This window comes from Actinia tenebrosa, unplaced genomic scaffold (assembly GCF_029948245.1).
Source record: "Actinia tenebrosa isolate PJP-AT-01 unplaced genomic scaffold, QUT_ActTen_1.0 PGA_scaffold13__45_contigs__length_12533684, whole genome shotgun sequence".
In the NCBI taxonomy this organism is placed as follows: Eukaryota; Metazoa; Cnidaria; class Anthozoa; order Actiniaria; family Actiniidae; genus Actinia; species Actinia tenebrosa.
The window spans coordinates 7,492,289-7,516,663 of record NW_028292573.1 but is presented as its reverse complement, the minus strand read 5'-3'; the positions used below and the strand labels follow the sequence as shown (position 1 = coordinate 7,516,663).

Sequence of the window (24,375 nt, the reverse complement as noted above, 5' to 3'; positions counted from 1 at the left end):
TGCTGTACTAAGTATGTGTATATTGCTTGTGGTCATGTCTGTCTCTATTACGCAGAGATTAGGGCAGACACGTTTAAAGCATGGTTTATACGGTACATGTGACATGTGACCCAGTTTATACTCACATTATAGCCTGACAAGTGTGTACACTACTAGCTTTCTCACACAACTCAGCATCTAGTATCCACTGGTCTCTGTTGATTTCTACTCCATTACTCTTGAGAGAAGCAATGGCTGGGAAAAAAATGACAGAAATATATGAGTGAATGAACTGAATGGCAGGATGGAAGAATGAATCAATATAAGGATTGAAAGATCGATTATTTGAAGGGATGAATAAATGCCTGGAAAGATGAACGAATAAATGAATAAATGAACCAATGAATGGATAAAAGAATGGATGGATTGACGGACGGACGGACCGATGGATCGTTGAATGGGTGGGTGGGTGGATGGAAGGATGGATGGATGAGTGGATGGATGGATGGATTGATGGATGAATGGTAGGAAGGAGGGAATGAAGGAAAGAGGGAAGGAAGAAGGGAAGGAAGGAGGAAGGAAGGACGGCATAGAAGGAATGGAAGGAAGGAAGGGAAGGAGGAAGTTGGAAGAGGAAGGGAAGGAAGGAAGGATTGAGCAGAAAGGAGGTAAGGGAAGGAAGGAAGGAAGGAAGGAATGAAGGAAGGAAAGCAAGGAAAAGGGAAGAGAAGGAAGCTATACTCCAAGAAGCAAGCAAGGAGAAGGAAGGAAGGAGGAAGGAAAGAAGGATAGAAGGAAAAGGCAAGGTCAAGCAAAAGGAAGCAGTAGGGAAGGAAGGGAAGGAAGGAAGATCAAGCAAGTAAGCAAGGAAGGAAGGAAGGAAGGAAGGGAAAGGAAGGCAGGGCAAACAAAAAGGAGGATAAGAGACCGGGAAAGGAAGGAAGGAAGCAAGGAAGGAAGGAAGGAAAGCAATGTAAAGTAATCCTGCAAAGAAGGAAGGAAGGAGGAAGGAAGCAAGCAAGCAAGCAGCAAGAAGGAAGGAAGGAAGGAGGAAGGAAAGAAAAGAAGGAAGCAAGCAAGAAGCAAGCTTAAGCAAGCAAGCAAGCAAGCAAGAGAAGGAAGCAAGTAGGGGGAGATAGGAAGGAAGGAAGGAAAGGAAGAAAGCAAGGAAGAAAGGAAGGAAGGAAGGAAGGCAAGGAAGGAAGGGAAGGAAAGAAAGCAAGGAAGCAAGGAGGGAGAGAAGGAACGAAGGAAGGAGAAGGAAGCAAGGAAGGAAGGAAGCAAGAAAGCAAGTAAGCAAAAAAAGGAAAGGAAGGAAGGAAGGAAGCAAGCAAGGCAAGAAAGCAAGCAAGGAGGAAGGAAGGAAGGAAGGAAGGAAGGAATGCAAGCAGGAAGCAAGCTTAAGCAAGCAAGCAAGCAAGCAAGCAAGGAAGCAAGTAGGGAGAGAGGAAGAGGAAGGAAGGAAGGAAGGAAGAAAGCAAGGAAGGAAGGAACGGAAGTAAGGATTAGGGAAGGAAGGAAGGAAGAAGCAAGGCAAGCGAAGGAACAAGGAAGGAAGGAAAGGAAGAAATCAGGAAGGAAGGAAGCGAAAAAGCAAAGGAAGGAAAAAAAAGGATCAAAGGAAGGAAGGAAGGAAGGAAGGAACAAGCAAGCAAGCTTACTCAAGTTAGGAGGAGGAATTAAGGAAAAAAAAGAAGGAAAATTAATGAAGGAAACTTCAAGGAAGGAAGGAAGAAAAGAAGGAAAGGAAGAAGGAAGATTAAGAAGGGGAAGCAAGGAGGAAGGAAAGCAAGGCAGCAAGGAAAGGAAGGAAGGAAAGAAGCAAGGAAAGGAAGCAAGCAAGCAAGGAAGAAGCAAGCAAGGAAGGAGAAGGAAGGAAGGAGGAAGGAAGGAAGGAAAAGAAAGCAAGGAAGCAAGTAGGGAGAGAAGGAACGAAGGAAGGGAAGGAAGGAAGCAAGGATTAGGAAGGAAGCAAGAAGCAAGTAAGCAAGAAGGAAGGAAGGACAGGAAGGAGGGAAGGAAGGAAAAAAGGAAGGAAGGAAGGAAGGAAGGAAGGAAGCAAGCAAGCAAGGAAGGAAGCAAGGAAGGAAGGAAGGAAAGAAGGAAGGAACGAAGGAAGGAGAGAAGGAAGGAAAAAGGAAGGAAGGAAGGAAGGAAGGAAGCAAGGAAGGAAGCAAGGAAGGAAGCAAGGAAGGAAGCAAGGAAGGAAGCAAGGAAGGAAGCAAGGAAGGAAGCAAGGAAGGAAGGAAGGAAGGAAGGAAGGAAAGAAAGAAGGAAGCAAGCAAGCAAGCAAGTTTAAGCAAGGAAGCAAGGAAGTAAGGAAGCAAGCAAGCAAGGAAGGAAAGAAGGGAGGGAGGAAGGAAGGAAGGAAGCAAGCAAGCAAGGAAGGAGGGAAGGAAGGAAGGAAGGAAGGAAAGAAGGAAGCAAGCTTAAGCAAGGAAGCAAGCTTAAGCAAGGAAGCAAGGAAGCAAGGAAGGAAGGAAGGAATGCATACTGTACTTCACCTCTCTCTATAATTTTCTCCACCATAGGTTTATTGTCGTTAGCTTCTTCTAGTTTAGCTGCTGTTATCCAGATCAGTCTATCAGTTGGAATACTTTCACGGGCCTTGTTCAACACCTATACATCATGTACAAATAATACACTAATCAATCGATGCTTGGCTACCTGAAGAGCACTAAGTCAATAAATACTTTATTCTCGACTAATCAGAAACACTGTACTATCTAAAAATTAATGTGATGAGACTTACCACTTCACATTGGACAGGTGAATAACAAAGTTTGAAATTTGATCACGTCAGACTTTGGTACTCTATAGACCCCTCCCCTAACCTATGACCTGTCAATCATGCTGATACAATCACACTTTAGTACTCTATAGATCACTCCCTCTATACTATGACCTCATGGCGCAGAATTCCTATTGTTTTAAGAACATATTCAAATTAGGCTCGCTGAAGCAAAAGCATCCCAATGGCGCATTGTTATTGGTTACTGCCGTCACGTGAACTGCATATGACTCAAACAGAATATTTAGTATCTTGACAAATTCTTGTACTTTTACGGCATAGGGTATCTTAATACCAACGTATCTAATACGGCATCTTATAAATCTACTCAGCTCTTACTCAGCTCTTTCTCGAATACGGCATCTTATAGTTTAGGAGATCGCTAGGAGATCGATACTTGAAATACCTAACCGTTAGGAGATCGATACTTAAAATACCTAACCATTAGGAGATCGATACTTGAAATACCTAACCATTAGGAGATCGATACTTGAAATACCTAACCATTAGGAGATCGATACCTGAAATACCTAACCATTAGGAGATCGATACTTGAAATACCTAACCATTAGGAGATCGATACTTGAAATACCTAACCATTAGGAGATCGATACTTGAAATACCTAACCATTAGGAGATCGATACCTGAAATACCTAACCATTAGGAGATCGATACTTGAAATACCTAACCATTAGGAGATCGATACTTGAAATACCTAACCATTAGGAGATCTTCATGTGAAATACCTAACCATTAGGAGATCGATACTTGAAATACCTAACCATTAGGAGATCGATACTTGAAATACCTAACCATTAGGAGATCGATACTTGAAATACCTAACCATTAGGAGATCGATACTTGAAATACCTAACCATTAGGAGATCGATACTTGAAATACCTAACCATTAGGAGATCGATACTTGAAATACCTAACCATTAGGAGATCGATACTTGAAATACCTAACCATTAGGAGATCGATACTTGAAATACCTAACCATTAGGAGATCGATACTTGAAATACCTAACCATTAGGAGATCGATACTTGAAATACCTAACCATTAGGAGATCGATACTTGAAATACCTAACCATTAGGAGATCGATACTTGAAATACCTAACCATTAGGAGATCGATACTTGAAATACCTAACCATTAGGAGATCGATACTTGAAATACCTAACCATTAGGAGATCGATACTTGAAATACCTAACCATTACATTAGGAGATCGATACTTGAAATACCTAACCGTTAGGAGATCGATACTTGAAATACCTAACCATTAGGAGATCGATACTTGAAATACCTAACCATTAGGAGATCGATACTTGAAATACCTAACCATTAGGAGATCGATACTTGAAATACCTAACCATTAGGAGATCGATACTTGAAATACCTAACCATTAGGAGATCGATACTTGAAATACCTAACCATTAGGAGATCGATACCTGAAATACCTAACCATTAGGAGATCGATACTTGAAATACCTAACCGTTAGGAGATCGATACTTGAAATACCTAACCATTAGGAGATCGATACTTGAAATACCTAACCATTAGGAGATCGTTACGTGAAATACCTAACCATTAGGAGGTCGATACTTGAAATACCTAACCATTAGGAGATCGATACTTGAAATACCTAACCATTAGGAGATCGATACTTGAAATACCTAACCGTTAGGAGATCAATACTTGAAATACCTAACCGTTAGGAGATGGATACTTGAAATACGTAACCATTAGGAGATCGATACTTGAAATACCTAACCATTAGGAGATCGATACTTGAAATACCTAACCGTTACGAGGCGGAGCTTAGTTCTCTATTCTATGAATACTAATGAACCATGTTCACCAAAATCTTCATTAAAATCTTTAGATGAAAATGGATACTATTAAACAAAATAGTTTGATGATGATTGTGGGCTTTTTGCTGAATATACAAGAGAGTCTTTAATATTCAGGTCGGAAGCGTCAACATTTCTTCATATGAGACAAGTAAATTTTAGTTCAAAAGTTGCCTACATATAAAAGTTCTTAAAAATTACCGGTTTCGAAGGCAAATTGATACTATTTAAGTTGTCCTAATTTCAGTTTTTTAACTGCGATTACTTTGACATTTCAACTTAAGTAAGTGAAAGAAAAGTTGTCTTGTATTAACGTGTCTGTCGCAAAATTGACTCATTCTTTTGTAAATTGAATCAAAATTTTCAAACTTCCCGCGCGCTTCAGTGATTACGAGTGTATGCAAATGAGGCGGCAAAGGCAATATGGCCAGGCATTCTGCGCCATGTGTCAATCATGCTGATACAATCACACTTTAGTACTCTATATACCCTTCCCCCTATACTATGACCTGTAAATCATGCTGATACAATCACTTTAGTACTTTATAAACCCCTCCCCTATACTATGACCTGTCAATCATGCTGATACAATCACCCTTAGTACTCTATAGACCACTCCCCCTATATTATGACCTGTCAATCATGCTGATACAATCACACTTTAGTACTCTATAGACCACTCCCCCTATACTATGACCTGTCAATCATGCTGATACAATCACACTTTAGTACTCTATAGACCCCTCCTCCTATACTATGACCTGTCAATCATGCTGATACAATCACACTTTAGTACTCTATAGACCACTCCCCCTATACTATGACCTGTCAATCATGCTGATACATTCCGAACTTACCTTCCTTGCACTCTCATAGGTTTCTAGTCTGGCAAGAGCCAACCAAAGCTGCAAAAGAGATCAATAGACAAGTAAGAATGAAGGGCCATTTACGCAAGAGACATTTTTCAAACGCAGATGAATATTGCTATAAAACTTAAAAAGACAGTTGTGTCTAGTCGTTAACCTCCCTTGCCACGAGGGTTTTCTCCACGATCTCCGGTTTCCTCCCTCCGTAAAAAGCAACATGTGAGTTGAATGTTGTATGTTGTAAATAAAGAATGTAGTGGTAGTGCGTGTGGAGGGAACCTCACGGAAGAGCCCCGCATGGGGAGTTGTGGTTGTAAAATATAAGTTGTTCTTTTATTGACAGAATTCAAAACTGCAGACGTCTGAAGCTGTCAAGGTCGCGTAATTATGGGTGTAAGGGGTGTAATAAACATGGACGATTTGGTTAAGTATGTACCTCTACACTTGTAGGGCAGCACTCAACAGCTCTGCTCAACATGATTCTTGCATCTTCTGGTTCCTCCAGCTCCACTGCCGCTTTCCATATTCGAACTGAGTTGGGAATGTTCTCTAGGGCTGAGATAATAATGGTAATTATAAATTATTAATAGAAGGTATGGGAAGCCATTTCACTGTTAATGGATGTCATGCCGTGTATTTTTAAGTCAGTACCGTATGTTTCCCACTCGTACGATAACCATTCTTATGGGAAGCCATTTCAATGTTGCGGCATGTCGTACCGTGTACGTGCTGTAAGTCAGTACCGTAGGTTTCCCACTCGCAGGATAACCATTCTTATGGGAAGCCATTTCAATGTCACAGCATGTCGTGCCGTGTACGTGCTGTAAGACAGTACCGTATGTTTCCCACTCATACAATAACCATTTTTATTGGAAGCCATTTCAATGTTACAGCATGTCGTACCGTGTACGTGCTGTAAGTCAGTATGTTTCCCACTCGTACGATAACCATTCTTATGGGAAGCCATTTCAATGTCACAGCATGTCGTGCCGTGTACGTGCTGTAAGTCAGTACCGTATGTTTCCCACTCATACGATAACCAAAAGGAACCTACCTTTCCTGTAGACTCTCTTCTGTGCAATAGTTTCTGTTTCCAGCTCAGCAGCTTTGATCCAGAGGCGGACGGATTGTGGCAGGTGACGGACAGCTTGTGCTGCAACCTGCTTGGAAGACTCAGGTGGCTACAGGAAACAAGGTAGTTGAAGTTATTATCAATCCGCAATAAAATAATATCTTTATAGTGTTTATGGTACCTGTAATCTGACGGCCTCTAACCAGATGTCTTCATTCTTAGGGCATACATCTGTCCCCTTAATGATGATATTCCTTGCTGCTTGCATACGACCTGTGACTTCCTCTAGACGGGCAGCTGCTATCCATCCTGGGGAAAAAATGTTTTAATTTAGAGGCAATTTCTAATAATTTATGTGTTGAAAAGCTGCAACAATTCTGAGAAGGGGCGCAAAAAGTCAGGAATCTACATAACCTCTTTACCTGTAAATTACAAAGCAATCTCTTTATGGGATTGTATAGTGAATTGCAACTAATTGTGCTAAATTATTATATGTAATAGGACTCCATGCTGTCCAATTAAGAAATAATTGGACAAGGAAAATTCCGAGGACTGACAAAATTGGATGAGGCCGTAGGCCAAGTCCAATTTGGCAGTCAGAGGAATTTTTCGAGTCTAATAATTTCTTGATTGGGGAGCATGAAATCCCATAACCTATTAATTATATAGCTGCCTAATTAATCCCATATCAACAAGACCTGTCCAATTTAGAAAATAATTGGACAGTTACCTATATGGGATTAATGAGAAGCTGTATAATTAGTATAGGAAATGGCACGATCTTGATTACAATTTGGAATTTATAGGTATGAGTGATGTTTTGAAAGTTTCCAATTTGAGAACATTCAAAACATCACAAGTATCTATACATTCTGAACTGTACGAGAAGATCGTGGGATTTTTTGTTTATAAAACACTCGACAAAATTGAGTATCTTAATTAGGACTCTACAGAGTACAATTTGTATAGGAAATCGCACGATCTCGAGTACAATTTGGCAGTAATAGACACCAGTAATGTTTTGAAAGTTCTTGTAATTGCATGAGCCTTTAGGCGAGTGCAATTAAAGAACTTTCAAAACATTACTCGTGTCTATTAATTCAAAATTGTACGAGAAGATCGTGCGATTTTTTGCTTATAGTTCACTCAACAAAATTTCAGTAAAAAATGCGAAGCGACGCCGTTCATCTTTGTCTATTTGGTGGCCGATTTTCAGTCCATCACGCAACTGAAATGCATAAAAAAGATTAGTTCTTACGGCTTTAATGTTTTATTTATGTTTTTTAAGTACAAAATGATAGGAAATAATTGTTTTGACATTGATTTGGCCGTGTTGCCATAGCGACTTAATTCGGTATTCCTACGGAGTACAATTAACGCTATAATTGTACTCCTCTCGACCAATCAGAGTCGAGTAATTTTGTTGAGTGTACTATGAGGGATTTAATAGTACTCCTCTTGTCCAATAGAATCGAGTAATTTTTTTGAGTGTATTATAATGTTAATAATCTTTTAGAAGCTAAAACTTTCTTGTTCACTGCGATCTCTTATTGTATAGGGTAGGGCAGGTCTTGCATGGGAAGAACTCAGAGACATGGTAAGGAATTAGCACCAAGACAAGCAAGAGCCCTTCCAATGCTTTTCTTTATTATAGTAATACCTGGCGCGTGTTGTGGATTGGTAGTGATAACAGACTTTAACAACAATCTTGCTTTCTTGATGTCCCTAGAAGGGTAACAGAATCGATTGTTAATAAATCGATTTGTGACAAGAATAGACCATATTCGAGTTCCAAATTACCGCTGTGTTTCTCAATTACAGACTCATTTACACAGGGTTAGCCTCGATTTTGTGTAGAATATTCACATGTTCCAGTCAAGGTCCGTGGAATTCCAAGGTGTTTGCATCGTATTGTATTGATAGTGTGTGTTAAGGGAACCTCAGAAAAGAGATATAAGGATCAAATCCATGAGTATCACATATCCTTGACATAAAAGATCAATTATTACTGAGTTTGTTAATTGATTGTTAGTTCACTTGTTAGTACAATCTCGTAAGGGACCAGCTCTAGTTACAACCATTTTTTCGATTTCCTGAGGTGGCTGCTTATAAAAGCTCCAACTGTACATTCATGCTAATGTGCCTCTAAATTGCCCTAATTCACTATGACGTCACATCAAAACAATCTATTGTTTAAACGCAAAGGATCATGATCGTCGCAGGGGGTCAAATCAATGCAAATTCACTGAAAATTGTTCTAAAACCCGTATCGATCCATGAAGAGAAGTAGAATAGCCAGCAAACGCTCAGAATTTTTTTTAGTACATATTAACACATATTATATCTGAAAACCAGGCCATTTTAGATTAAACTGTTTCGCTAGGAGCAAATTTTGTTGAATTTTCTATTGGATTTGGCGATTCTATCCCCCACATAAACAAGCAGTAACATCATAGTGAAATAGGGCAATTAGGATACAATAGTAGGATAAGTCTGAAGTCATACCCAATATCTCCACCACTAAGAGGTGTAAGACTCTGCAAGTCAGTCAGATATCCCTTGGGGTCCACCACAGTCTGCCCGGAAACTGAATCAGACGCTTGGTCCAGTTTGACGCCAACAAGAGACTTCCTTGCTTCTCCTATCATGTTCAGGTCAAGGTCTGCTGACGGTGTTGAGAACCCTGGCGTCATGGCTCCTGGGAATGGCGTTTGGAAACCAGCATATTTCTGAGGATTAAAGAAGTTATGTTCGCATGAGTTTGACTAGTACTGAAGAGAACACATATATATTAAAAGAGAATGGGTGGGTTGGATGGATGGATGGATGGATGGATGGGTGGGTGGATGGATGAATGGATGGATGGGATGGATGGATGGATGGATGGATGGATGGATGGATGGGTGGGTGGATGAATGGATGGATGGGATGATGGGATGGAGGGATGGAGGGATAGAGGGATGGAGGGATGGAGGGATGGATGGATGGATGGATGGATGGATGGATGGGTGGATGGATGGATGGATGGTTAGATGGATGGATGGATGGATGGTTAGATGGATGGATGGATGGATGGATAGATGAATGGATGGATAAATGGATGGATGGATAAATGGGTGGATGGATGGATGGATAGAAGATTGGATATGATGAATGGATGGATGGATGGATGGATAGATGGATGGATGAATGGATGGATGGATAGATGGATAGATGAATGGATGGATAAATGGATGAATGGATGGGATGAATGGATGGATAAATGGAATGGGATGATGGATGGTTAGATAGATGGATCAATGAGTGTTGTCACATACCTGTTGTCGACTAGCTAAAGCACTGACTGTATTCCCTGACAACACAGCTCCCTGTAATACACTATCAGGTACTGGTGTAAACCTGTTGAAAAACAACACTGTATCGTTATAAATGTGTACCAAACAACAACACAACTTACCCATCAAGTCTTGATTACTAATCCATCTTTGCGAACAAAAATACTGTTAAATTCAGGACCAAAAATCCCCATCTTCATTGATATTTGCCAACAGTGGCACAGCTCAAGAGGGTTGAACTCAAAGCATATAAAGCCACCTTCATAGCCCCTATATATAGACCATGTATGACCCCGGAGCACAGCTCTAACCAGTTTGAATTACTTAGGGTCGGATTGAGAGGAGGGAGGAAAAACCTGAGGGCTGAGGTTCTCTTACTGAGGGCTGGAAATACCCTCAGGAAGAGAACCAACCAACTCAGCTCACAGACGGCAACTGGGAATCAAATGCTGGACCTCAGAGATGAGATGCAAGTGTTTTAACAAGGTACCATTGTGACTCCCCAAACAACACACCATACACCTTTCTCATAAATGGCCCCAAACACAGTTGGGACTGGGGCAATTGAATGGAAGCGAGGTCAGAAAGGCCTCACCCATAAAAGAACTTGAATTGGTGAGATGAATGACTTTGACACAAAAGTTCGTACTGAGTAGACTTTGTTTACTAACAAGGCCTTTCTGACCTCACTTCCATGCAATTGTCCCTAGTCCCAACCACGTTTGGCAGCCATTTATGAGAAAGGTGTATTGTGATTATATTTTACATTTTAGTTTTCTAAAGCTTGGGTTTATTTTTACTAGTCTAATGAGTTTGGAGTCACCCCTTTATTTTTTATTTAAATAGACAGTAACGTTACTTACTTCTCTCCCTTGGGATTTCTTTGTTTTTTACTGCGGTAATCACCCACTTCAGGGATGTTCACCCAATCATCTTCAGATACTTCTGTTAACTTCCTCTGTTGGTAAATATATCTAAGTTAAGGCCTTTTTATATTTATAACAATGCAGGTATATTTATTAACCTAATAATCTTTGCTTTAGATGTGATACAGTGTGTATTCACCCAGACATGGACCTTCTTTACTGTACCTACACCCAGTCTTTTGTCTGAGATAAAACATAATGCATTGTGGTCTAGCTTTGTTCATCTTGCCTCATATGGTGTTAATAAAAGCTAGACCTTAGATATTCTGGTCTAGGTAAGGTATAAATTAACAAATTTTGTTTATTATGCCTTATATGGTGTTGATCTAGCTTGACCTGGGATAGGGAACAAGGTGCATTCTGGTCTAGTTTGGGTACAAACATCTTTTGTTCATCATGCCTTATACAGTACAGTTATTTGTACCCAAGCTAGACCATACCTCACAATGAACAGCATGATGCATTCTGGTCTAGCTTGGGTACAATATGTGAATTATGGTATTGCTTACTCTGAAACATCAGTAACTGTACAATGTACTGTACAATGCAGACCACTTTAAAATGTTTGTACAACATAGCAAAGGCCTGTGATCAAAAACCTTTGTTTATGCTTGTCAAAGTATACTAATCCAAAACTGAATGAATGAATGAACAACCAAGCAAGAGACTACCCAGGCCAAAATCTACACATTGATTGTTATTATTCAAGGTGGCTGCCACCTTTTGAACGTTCGATTTGAGCCCATGATGTGCGTGCTCTCAAAAACCGCTGAAAAATCTACAAGATTTTATTGAAGAACCATACTCGTTTTGAGCTTCAACAGGGCAAAACCCTCAAATTTTGCACAGGACTCTCTATTTCTTAATAGCTCATTTGAAAAAACTCCTAAAAATCTAGGTTATATCAACATTTTAGAAAAAGTTTAAATCAGTAACACCCTGGTGCAAATCCTGAGCAGGATCCTGTAAGATCCTATAAGATCCTATTTAGGAATAGGATCCTGAATAAGATCCTGAGTAGGAACAGGATCCTGAATAAGATCCTGAGTAGGAATAGGATCCTGAGTAAGATCCTGAGTAAGATCCTGAGTAGGATCCTAGATAGGAACAGGATCTTACACAGGAATACATTCCTGTATAAGATCCTAAAGAGGAACAGGATCCTGAATAAGATCCTGTACAAGATCCTAGATAGGATCCTGAAAAGTGGTTTTAATTTGGTAGTCATAGGATCCTAACCAGAATCCTATAAGATCTTGAATATTTATCTATGATCATGAACAAGATCCTAAGTAGGATCTTGAATAAGATCCTAATTGACTAGGAACAGGATCCTAGGTAGTTTCTTATAAGATCTTGGACAAGATCCTAAGTAGGATCTTGACTAAGATCCTAATTGACTAGGAACAGGATCCTAAGTAGTTTCTTACAAGATCTTGAACAAGATCCTAAGTAGGATCTTGACTAAGATCCTAATTGACTAGGAACAGGATCCTAGGTAGTTTCTTACAAGATCTTGAACAAGATCCTAAGTAGGATCTTGACTAAGATCCTAATTGACTAGGAACAGGATCCCAAGTAGTTTCTTACAAGATCTTGAATAATCCTAAGTAGGATCTTGACTAAGATCCTAATTGACCAGGAACAGGATCCTAAGTAGTTTCTTACAAGATCTTGAATAAGATCCTAATGTTATCTTGACCACTTAAAACCTTGAGTATATTTAATTTAGAAATTATAAGTCTGAGTGATAGTTATTTTTGTAAGTTCTTGTAATAATTGCATGAGCCTTTAAAATGCTCTTATTGTGTTTCTCATGACCAATCTGAATCAAGTAATATTATATTATTGATTTATGGAGATTGATTTAGTTCCTCTCTGTCAACGTAACACCCGTTTTGCACAGACATCTTTTTGTGAATAAAGTTATTATTATAAGCAAATTACTGTCAAGTGCAATATGATCAAAGTAACAGATATATCATTATACCTGTTGAAATGGATTTTAATATTGTTTATTCTCTGATAACCTAAAAACAATGTGATACAAAATAGTGCTGGAATTATCACTAGTAGTCATGTCCGTGACTGAGTCATTCAAGAAGGGACTAAAAGCCTACTTATTTAATCAACAGTTTCTCTTGACTGGTTTATAGATTGACATTGATTATAAACAATATTATATAGACAATAAGACACAAAGTGATTTAAGAAAGTTTAAAGAATTCTATTTTATTAGATTTTTTGAATGGACACTGCAGATTATGAACACCCCTTATATTATATTTCATTGTAAAGCACCTTGAAGTTATGATGAGTGCACTATATAAGTTTTTATTATTTTCAAAAAAAAATTATAAAGAAGATTATTTTCAAAAAAACATCCTGGCCAATATTACCCTCGCTGATTTACCAGTCTGGTTACTATGATGTTTTGACAATGTGTGGACAGAGTGTACATATAGTCTGTATTTATTGAGCACACAATAACAAAAATTAATGGTGGAATAAACATTAGTCGACGCCATTACTGTAGAAAAACTTTGTATTTATATTTGCCCCCTACCAAAATGGCAGCCGTATCATCAAAGTAGTCCACCAAGACTGACTTAATGGGTTTATTATACGGTGATTAATTAACACAAGACTCATGTCATAAGGATGATACAAGCAGGTCGGTTGCATGTACGAATAGCTGTTTCCAAAGTTATAGCATCTAAGTCAGCCTTTATCATTTATATCAATTCAAACAAGAAGAAGCCAGCTTATTCATTTGATTTTGCAACCTAAGTACCAAAAAATACTAATCATGCTGGTAGCTTTTCAAAGTTGAAGAGACATATCCATCAACACCAGCATCATTGTGCTCCACATACACAACTTTGTTGTTTATGGCAGTACACCTTAAAAGTTTCATCCTTCTGGTGAAACGTACACCAACAAAGTGCTGTCCCAGAATGCCTGAGGCCCAGAACTCATGGATGACAGGATCTTGTGGAGGAGGCAATCCACTGGAACAAATGTTTAAACCAGTAGTCTGCAGAATCCGTATCACAGCAAACCCATCATTGTTGCAGTCCTTTAGAAAGTATTGGACTTCACCATAGGATGTGGTAACATCTTGTTCAGACTTTAATGCAACCAAATAGCTGGCTGATTTCCCCTTCTTTTTGTAGCACAAGCTGTGGTAAATTTGGCTACCCTTGGCCATTCTTTGTGCAGCAAACACAGGCCTTTCATCATCAAAGTACCCTTCAACTGGACCCTCAACTTGTGGAATTTGCTGCATCAGTGGATGGAAAAGCTTGATGCCTTCATTAATTTGGACAAGGTTTGAAGGATCCATTAATTTTTCAACAAATCCACTTGCTCCATCATTGCTGCTTGTGTTTTGCCTTATATACCTCTTTGAATGTTGGGCAATGGCAAGTCTCTTGCATATTTGTTCAGGTATTCCCCTTGTTCCATGAAACATGCGTTTCAAATGAGCTAACATGGACTCAAACACAAAGGTTGAGTGGAGAATTAATGGCCCATGCTCCCTCACTTGTTGTGGCAAGTGAGTTAAGGCATGAGTGTTATATGTGCATTCTCTTATATTAAAGAGTTTGGGTAGGCAACGTGTATAGCTAGAGATCATAGCATCTGCTATACATATATCACTTTCAGATATTGTGTTACTGCACAGCATCCTGATACTAGTGACTAGAAGGCTATGATGATAAAACAACTTTGGTGGAAGGAGTGCTTTGAATATGGGAAGGCCAGCATGTAGAAACAGTACTTGTTTTTCGCTTGCTTTCCATTTGTTGAACTCTTCCATTGGTCTGAACTTCCGTTTGAAGTCATGAGGCAGCTTAAGATTCAGGAGGTTGCTAGTAATACCTCCCAGGGCACTTTTAAAGCAGGTACCACTTGGGCATTTTCCATTGAGCCACTTGGATAATCTTCTTGTGTACTCCCCTTCCAGAACTTGATGCATGTAGTCGAACAACAGCATCTCTGGAATTTGCAAGATTTTATGCACTGGGGATGATCCTTTAATTCCGAAAATGGCTTCTCCTGATAGGTCAGCCAGCTCTGCATGTCTTATTGAGTCAGCATGATTTCGTCTTCGAAACTTTCGGGGTAAGTAGACTCTTACATTTCCACGACAAGGTAGTTTAAGCCCAGGATGTAAGCAATCTGAGCAACCAAATTTGCCACAAAATATTTTAAAATTAATAGACGGTCCTTTAGCCATAAGATCTGCTGCCTGGCCATTGACACTGAGCATGAACTTTTGCTCTGGATTCACTTCCGCGAAGAAGCCATCTTGCAACTCCTTAGCTTGTTGAACAAATTGTTCTTGAAATACGGACATATTTGGTTTCTTCCTTCCAAACCACAATCCAGACAAAATTATATTCTTATAAGAATATCGAATGTTCAGTGGAAGTTCAGCAACAAAACTTTGGATTGGCCAAATAGACACAGACTTGGACTTAAGAGCTGGTGCTCCATCTAGATGCCAATAAAGGGATACAGGGAAATTTCCATCCCGTTTAATGTGTGCACTCTGGTTTTGATAAACTGATCCATCAATGACATCTTTATAGAAACCAGGCACATGGACATAGTTTTGTAGAAAGTTTCTCATTGGGATCCAGTTTTCTAAAGACAAAATTAGAACAGAAATATCATTAATTATAGCATTAATTGGACTCGTGCGAGTGGGACTCTTGCAATAAGGCAAAAGATGTATCACACTGAAGTTCTCATCCTATTGCAGTTGCTTACTTATCAGGTTGACTTTACAAACTGAACAGTATGAAAGTCTAAACACATATTATTATAAGAACACCTCCAACAGTTATTCAGTTTTTTATCAACACAATGCACCGTACTGGTTCAGCCTACAGCAGCAGAAGAGATCTCTTGTGTCCGGTAATGAGGTATTTCCCAGCCCCTGCTAGTGTAACCGGCGGCAAGGCGCTCAGCTATGAATCAGATTGCAAGTGGTTTTGACAAAAGAATTTATTGAAAAATTCACACAACTTTACAATACACGAAAAAAAACGGGAACGAGATTACAGGATATCTCTTTACATCGTAGAGAATTCCTTGTCTTGATATGTGCAACGTCTTCAAGAACTTTTACTACACTGATTTAAGCTTAGTTTGGGCCTACTTTTATGGGAAAACCTGCATTCTTAAGACCTTACACATCCTACGCAATGTTGCACGCCCTAGGCGCAAACAGGATGTCCCAAACACGAACTTACGTAAACAAGCGCCAAACCTAGGCATGACTCACTGTAATGTAATTACGTACGGAAATTATTTCTTGCTTACGCATTTTCCACGCAAACAGTTAACTAAAGAATTACATTCCTATGTGTACACGAGGCATTCCTAATTAAAAATATAGATTTATGACTAAATAATTACTGTCCAAAATAGTGTCTTTTGACTCTGTCACACTAGTATCAAGTGGAATCTCGTTTTAGAATATGCGCTTGAGCAAAATTAGGTCCTTCTCTAGTTGAAGTCGTCAGAATTTGCTAAAAGATTTAAATCATTCCATCCGCGAGCTTGATATCTTCAAAATTTTTTACCCGGCAACTATACCGGTAGTTTTCAACTATACCGGTAGTATCTTTTGAACGCTCATTAGATCTAGTATATTTTGAAATCTGTAGCAATTGCTGTTATTACAGTTAAATGCAAATGAAAAGAAAGTCTTTTGTTTTAAGAAAGTCTTTTGTTTTAAGGATCATTCAAGCGAGGCTATCAGGTTAATACAATGCAAAAGGCATCATTTGCATCTCATTCTGCATTCAACCGTATTAATAGCTGTTTCATTGTTCTAGATCTCGCACGTTATTGGCTGATTTGTGAGAAATTTGTCTGGGTGGCTTTGGTTTGAGTAGTCGCACTGCACTTTGCATGTTGCATATTGCTTACTCCACTTGAAATGTAGAATATCTAGATAAAATGTCAATGTAGAAGAAACAGGAGTAGAGTGCAGTCAGTAAACCCGTGAAATATGCATAGTTATATAGCCATACATGCAGGTAACTACTGCTATTTGATGCAAGATGTGTCACACGATTAGCTGTATTACTTGTGTTTATGCGAACTTAAGGTTAGAATATATATATTTTATGGATTTACTGACTGCACCCTACAAAGCTTGAGAAAATTGCATATCATTTTGAATTTTTGCTGATTCATCTCACAATGCCCATATATTGATGCATTTTAGCCTATTTTCTTATGCAATATACTACATGCAAAATCAGAGGGGACTGTAGCAAAGCTTCTAAGTGGTCATTATTAACTTTACCCTAAAAGGCCTATGTGTGATAAAGTCAACACCTGCAACATTTTTGAAAGCACTCAAACACTTTGAAAATGGCCTACTCTGATATATGTGTATATGGATGCAGAACATTGGGAATATCTATTGACAATAAATTATCATTGTGCCAATATTCTAGCTTACAGCGTAGACTAATTGTCATTATGAGGACTATTCGTATCCACCCTAAATCATATTTATAAGACCCCTGGACCAAAATGGCCCTTCTGTAAATTATCATGAATGTGAGGCCCACACAGGAACAGAAGAGAAATGCAACACCCACAAAAAAATTGTGATTTTCCCTGCACTCTCATGCCAGCCCCTATTCTCCCTCACAGCCCTCCCTTTGTCGTCACACAACGTCACAGTATTTAAAATTAAAAAAAACTGTCAATATTGATTCTTGACTTACCATTTATCAGTGACTTAAGTTCAGGCAGCAAATTGATTACATAGAAGGTACTTGAATCTTGTCCTTTTGCATTTTCCCCCCTTTGATTACAGCCATCTTTTACACAGCGATCATTTTCAAGGGGGCTCTGGCAATTCCAACATGTTATAAGCTTTACATAACTGTAGCCAATATCATCGAGGGATTTATCAAACATGTAAGAGGAAGTGGGGCATTCGTTTCCTTCAGGCAATGACAATCTTACGAGCTTCAAGATGTTGTCTACAGCTTTAGAAGAAAGATTGTGTTTTTGCGTAAGAGCTAGAAAGGTTCCCTTAAAATTATTTCGTGACAGTCTAGCACCTTCATACAGAGGCAAATCATCTGTTCCATCACTATGACTGTCGCTTGAAATTGACGTATCATGGGATAATTCAGAATCTAGTTCGCTTCCACACGTAGACTGACTATTAGAGCTCTCACTGTCACCATCTTCGTTATCTTCATCTCTGGAAAAAACTGAACTAGCACGCTTATTACCTGCAGAAATTTCATCATAGTCACTTCCAGGGATTCCAGAATAGGAAGTTTCAGATGCTTCATACGCTTCAATACTTTCTTGACTGGTACAAATATTTTCTGAATAATTACTGTTGATGTAGCGGTTGATATTGTAGTTTAAATCCTCTTCAGCTATAGTAACATTTACGGGGTTGTTTTCACTGATCGTCGAAGCTGTATCTTTACTCTCTTCATTGCTTTCTATACGCGCGAAATGTAGCTGTAGACAGTTTTTCGCGGGCTAACTAACGTTTTTGATTGGTTTATGGACTACATAAAAAATCCCCGGATGTTGACTATATATATGAAGATCAACCAGCTGTGGCCTCCCTCGCTTCATTCAACGCTGCATTCCAACGGAGACGTGTGTGTTTAGCTTATTCATTTTTACTACAACCAAAATCAAAATGTCAACAATCCCAACCAGCATGAGACTGCAAAAAAAGTTGCTTGCTAACAAATTCCCAGGTAAGTCAACTATTTTACAAGTATTCCACGCATTTCACAATATGACGGTTTATTTTCTACTTCTGGCGGGAGGTATCGCAAATATTCGATAAAGCTGAAAGTCGTTTGAAATATGTTATTTTTTTCGAGTAACCTAAAAGCAATCGAACTCGTAGAAACTATTCGAAAGCCTTTTGTCTTAATAGGGATTTTTTAATATACTAAATGGCAGTTTACTGTGATAATCGTTGCACGGCGAACCCCACAAATGAGGCATAAAATGGTCCCTCGAGTATCCTTAATGGAATATACTTTTGCTCTTAGATTAATAGCTTTGTTCCCATGTTAAAGTATCTCAGAGAAAATATTTTGTCGCAATCCAAATAAAGAATATTCTAGGTGAAATAAGTTAAGGATTTAGACTAGTCTTTGGATCTCTGTCTTCTCTACTACACGTGATTGCATACGGGCATCGGTTCCTCCCAAAAATTGGAGTTTCATTCTCGTAATAGCTCTTCAAAAAGTATAGATAAGAGTTTTAAAGAAATGTCCTTTGTGAAATTACGGTAAGCTGTAAAATAAATGAAATGTTTAGTTGGAATGGTTCTATAAAACGGTAGTCACGTTTTCACACCTCGGAGTTGTGACAAGAATGTAGGCCGGCTTTATGATGAACGTTAGGCTACTGTAAGATGCCTACAGTTTATACTAGTATTATGATTAAATACCAGACAAATATTTCTCTTTATATTATTGTTAACAGAAGCAAACGTTCCTTCTTCATTTCTTGTGTGGTTCGCGGGAGAAATGAAGTATTCTGTCGTGGAAAGAAAAAACATGGTTGAGGAGAATCCCGAAATCAAAAGTTTTGCCACTGTCAAGGACGGCAAAGGGAGCTGGCAATGCCAGATCGTATATAAAGGTATCTACTTTCGTACACGATATTATGGACATTTTTCGTCAGATTTTCAAATCTTGAATTGAAACAACTCAAAATATGTTCTTTGAAATTTGATGTTTTGTCCCTAGCCGCTGACAAAATCGTGAAAATTTATGTAATAATTCTTAAAATAGTGAAAAGACAACTTTACTGAAAAGCTTTGCATATAGCAGCATCTCATAATAATTTCTAACGAAACGAAAAATAAGCGCATTTTGTTGAAGAAAAAGATTTCCGAATAAGGCTTTTGAGTTATTTTAATAGGCAAAGAGTTAATGAAAATTACCAACAACTTTTTGAAATATTGCTTACAAGGAACTAAAGAGGCTTGCTACAAGAAACAGCAGCGACTTGAGGCAATGATATTGAAGTCAGCCGAGGACTCCGAGCCTGCAAGTGATGAGGTGGAACCACCACGAAAAAAGAAAAAGGGTAAAAAATGAACCCTGAATCACTTAGTAGTAGTATATTGCACTGATTCTAACAGTCAATCCCGGGGGGGGGGGGGGTACTACCACCCCAACTTGGGTAGGGGTGTGCCGCCATAAACTCAAAACCCTGACCCTATCCCAGACCTAAAATTTTGATTTTACATACCCTACCCCAGACTAAAACTAAGAATTGTACACTCTATCCCAGACTAAAAGACGGAAAATACGGTTTTACAATCGATTGCAATCAATATTTACTAACATTTTTATTGTTTTTGTGTCGGCAGAAAGCGTAGCCTATTCGCCAGACAAAAACGACCAAATAGTTAACCCTATCCCCGACTAAAATGATACCCTATCCCAGACAAAATGTCAAAAAATGATACCCTACCCCAGACCCAAAACCATACTCATATAGGGCGGCACATACCCATATAGCAAATATAGGGGAGTACCCCCCCCCCCCCCCCGGGAGTCAATTTGACTCTGAGACAGAGCAGAAGTGAGTAATATATATAATTTTAGAATAATGCCAAATAACTAATGAAAAAATTAGGTACTTTAGATTAATATCATGTAATTTATTAAAATTGTAGATACTTTGGATGGTAAAGGTCATGATGAATTGACAGATGAAGATGAAGAAGAAGAAGATGATGATGGTAAGAAAAAAAACAAAATTTAGCCTGTCCTCTATTTCTATATAACAGCATTTTTGCAGTTGTCTTTGAGCATGATTGAATTTACCTTTAACTGAAATAATGAAATTGCTCATACGTAAGCTAAATATATGTTTGATTTTCATTTAAGATTGGGAAGAACAAAATATACTTAAGGGTGAAGCAAAAAGGGTAAATGCCCCTCTCAAAAAACACCATCAAGCGAAGGTATTTTAGAATCATTCCATGATTTTTTAAAGCTTATGCTCCATTAAGTAGCATTTACAATATGAGCGGTCAATTCGTATGTGATTTACAAAGGCAAGCCAAAGGCGAGCTGTTGTAAATCCCATACGAATCAGATGCAAATGTTGTTAAGTTCTTATGAAATGTCTTGGACTAAATTCTCATTTTATTTTCATGTACAATTTTTACGATCCAAACGATAATTTTGACTGATAAAAATCTAAGCTAAAGTCTAATGCAAATGAAGACGGTTCTGTATCAGACTTGAACCTCAAATACTGTTATGATTTGCTATTTTAGTCCACTCATTATTTATTCATGAGTTTTTTAAGATTAATTATAAGATACTCCAAAATTAATTTGGTTTTTTTCTCCAAGGATTGGGAAAATGTTTGTCGACCTGGGAAAACACAATATTTCCAAACTACCAACAGTGCTTAAGTTTTGCAATTCAAGCTCAAATTCATATAGCTGTATCAGTTTTTTTGTACATATTTGTTTTTTAAATTAATAGGATGCAAGTTCAAAACAAGATTTGGATAGACAATTTCCAAAGGAGCTTCTGAAGGAGCTTTTTCATGGTGTGTATGAGAGGCTAGACACCATAGCTAACCTCCTTCAACAGCAACAACAAAATGCAAGTCTTGCAGCTTCTAGTACACCAACTAGAAGTGAAAAAATGGCCAACAGGCCCATGCCACTTATCACAAGTATAAGAACAAGTCTTGGGTCAAATGAGGTACTTTTCTGAAATGGCATTTTAATACAATTAAAGATATCTATGATTTCAAAATACAGTAAAATCCCAAAAGCTCAAACTCACATCTCTGCTCCAACTCAAACCAAAAGTGATTTTCTTTGGATTTACATTAACTTTAATTAATTTTATCCTCAGCAACATGACACCTCGATAACTCTAACCTTTAATTGTATTTCCCTCGAAGGTTCGAGTTATCAAGATCCTCATATTGCACTAATATTCATGTTTTTGACCATCCGGACTCTCCATTTTCTGGACCTTTTAGCCTAGTCCCAAGGTGTCCGGTAATTGAGGTTCGACTGCATGTGTGAAGAGCAAACAATAATTATTATGCAAGTATGAAAGAAAATTTTATTTTATCTCATGCACCTTTTCTGTTTTTTCATTTCAGGAAACTATGCCTCAGAGCCCCAGTGGATCAGAGTCACCTGATTACAATAATGAGGAATTTGTAAGTTTCAAGTGAAAACACGAAACAACTTTTTTAAATTTAATTTGACAGTAACATTTCAGACTTAAAAGTATACTCTTTTTTCAGATCTTCAATGGCATAAACTTATTGACACACGTAAATTCCAAGGCCAGAAAGCCAAAGCTTTATGCGACGGCTTTGCTGTCAATTCTCTTCTCCGATGAAGATATGAGAAATGGCTGCGTTGAGCCAAAAGATGGTGGGTCAAAGAAGCCAGCATTGGACCAGGCTAAAATAGACCTGATGAAAAGTAAGTTTCGTCCATAAAATAATGTGAGTTGTGTTCTAGATTGCAAAGACACTAAACCTGTGAAATTGATAGTTAAGGTGTAATAGTCAAATAGACACAAAAGGAAACAATGGAATTACAGTCTACTAAGGTGTATTAGTATAATATCTATTTCACGAATTTAATGTCTTCACTCTAAGAAAAATTATTTACACCCATCTATTTTCTCGGGTATCAACTGTACATTTTGGTTTTGTTTTTTTTCAGGAAGTTTTAACAATCAAAAAGTATTGATACACTTTTTTTTAAAAAGAAAGGTCACTAAACACAGTTGGGATAAGTGCATGTGAGTGAGGTCAGGAAGGCACCATTAATAAACATAAAGTCTACTCTGTACTTGTAATCATTTGTGTCAGGCATTAACCTCATCAATTCAATTTTTCTTTAAGATATGTGAATGACTGATACAAAAGATTGTACAGAGAAGGCTTTACTAATTCAGGCCTTTCTAATCTTGCATGCACTTGTTCCTAGTCCCAACCATGTTTGGCATGTTGATGTTGCATGAAAATGTTGATGTTGTCATATTTATAAGCTTTGATACCCTTTTGTAAAGGCATCAACATTCCCATAACTTTTGGTTGAAATTTTTGCTGTGCTATAGTTATCCATGGAAACATGTAGTGTAGATTTGAAAAATTTTAAAAGATAATTTTATCTTATTTTTGCAGAGTGTATAAAGATTCGATATGGGGAAAAGCTCCTAGACAAGAGCTGGTCTGAAATACGGACCAGCTTAAACCAGAAATGCCTCGATAAGCTCAAGGCATTTCGCAAATCAGTAACTGTAGCAGCTGACAATGAAGAACAATAATATTTTTATAATATTATACTTTACATATTTTGTGATAATCCATGTTTTTCTTGATATTCCGATGGAAAGTATTTATGAGTACAAACACTTGAAGTTTAGAAATAAACAAGTTTAAAAAGAATTGGACGTTCTAATATGTCTCAAAATCTAGAATATTATGGGATCCTTTGTACAATCTTGGAGAAGTTTAAGAGGATCTTGAATAGGATCCTATTCAAGAACCTATAGGATCCTATTCAAGGTCCTATAGGATCCTATTCAAGATCCTATTCAAGATCCTATAGAATCCTATTCAAGATCCTATAAAATCCTATTCAAGATCCTATTGGATCCTAATCAAGATCCTATTTTTTGTAGGATCCTGCTCAATATCCTATAGGATATTCAAGATCCTATTCAAGATCCTATTGGATCCTAATCAAGATCCTATTTTTTGTAGGATCCTGCTCAATATCCTATAGGATATTCAAGATCCTATTCAAGATCCTATTGGATCCTAATCAAGATCCTATTTTTTGTAGGATCCTGCTCAATATCCTATAGGATCCTGTCCAAGATCCTACATGATCCTGTCCAAGATCCTATAGGATCCTGTTAAAGATCCTACAAGATCCTGTTCAATGTCCTATAGGATCCTATTCAAGATCCTATAGGATCCTATAGGATCCTGTAGGATCTTATTCAAGATCCTACAGGATCCTGTTCAAGATCCTATAGGATCCTGTTTAAGATCCTAAAGGATCCTATAAGATCCTGCAGGATCCTGAATAGGATCCTAAACAGGATCCTGTACAAGATCTTGGTTAGGATCCTTTAGGATCCTAAACAGGATCCTGCTAAGGATTTGCACCAGGGCACATGAAAAAAAGATTTTTGTAGGGATTTTTGTTCAAGATTTTTTAAGAGCACCAAAACTACAAAATATGACAAATCAATGTATCTCTTTGTCTTATTGTCGAAAATATCCATGTATTATTGTAGAATGATTGACTAGGCTTCATTTGTCTAATCATATAGTCTGCAAATAACTATTATCTTATGAATCTTAATTTTTTCTAATCACTTCTGATGGCGCAATTTTTACTCCAAAAGCTCGTGTGTAGGCTTCCATTAAATGCTGATTATCTCGAAAACAAGCTCGGGACACCCTATTTTTCTTTCCAGATTTGGAACCAGCATAAAAATTCAATT

General features: G+C 38.0%; 4 protein-coding genes across 4 annotated transcripts in view; 1 reads left to right on the top strand and 3 right to left on the bottom strand.

The window, feature by feature from the left end:
* Positions 1-24,375, bottom strand: part of LOC116304189 (pre-mRNA-processing factor 6) — a 44,002-nt gene that overhangs the window by 16,184 nt on the left and 3,443 nt on the right. Inside the window, exons 6-15 of the mRNA XM_089028864.1 lie at positions 10,766-10,860; positions 9,885-9,966; positions 9,073-9,296; positions 8,228-8,292; positions 6,749-6,876; positions 6,550-6,676; positions 5,932-6,050; positions 5,487-5,534; positions 2,484-2,598; positions 126-234 (exon numbers count right to left, since the gene is read on the bottom strand). Of these exons, the coding sequence (XP_088884990.1) occupies positions 126-234; positions 2,484-2,598; positions 5,487-5,534; positions 5,932-6,050; positions 6,550-6,676; positions 6,749-6,876; positions 8,228-8,292; positions 9,073-9,296; positions 9,885-9,966; positions 10,766-10,860 (1,112 nt within the window). The remainder of the gene's footprint in view (positions 1-125; positions 235-2,483; positions 2,599-5,486; positions 5,535-5,931; positions 6,051-6,549; positions 6,677-6,748; positions 6,877-8,227; positions 8,293-9,072; positions 9,297-9,884; positions 9,967-10,765; positions 10,861-24,375) is intronic.
* LOC148911722 (uncharacterized) lies at positions 13,085-15,778 on the bottom strand. The gene has a single exon (XM_089028866.1). It carries the CDS (start codon positions 15,465-15,467, stop codon positions 13,632-13,634), a length of 1,836 nt encoding a protein of 611 aa, XP_088884992.1. The 5' UTR covers positions 15,468-15,778; the 3' UTR covers positions 13,085-13,631.
* Positions 16,985-18,627, bottom strand: LOC148911721 (uncharacterized). Its single transcript, XM_089029125.1, has 2 exons — positions 18,613-18,627; positions 16,985-18,367 (listed from the first exon to the last, which is right to left on the bottom strand). The coding sequence occupies exons 1-2, from the start codon at positions 18,625-18,627 to the stop codon at positions 17,552-17,554; spliced, it is 831 nt and encodes a 276-aa protein (XP_088885251.1). The 3' UTR covers positions 16,985-17,551.
* On the top strand, positions 18,359-23,280 carry LOC116304190 (uncharacterized). Its single transcript, XM_089028867.1, has 8 exons — positions 18,359-19,495; positions 19,829-19,945; positions 20,541-20,606; positions 20,755-20,831; positions 21,364-21,588; positions 22,001-22,060; positions 22,148-22,331; positions 23,042-23,280. Exons 1-8 carry the CDS (start codon positions 19,381-19,383, stop codon positions 23,182-23,184), a joined length of 987 nt encoding a protein of 328 aa, XP_088884993.1. The 5' UTR covers positions 18,359-19,380; the 3' UTR covers positions 23,185-23,280.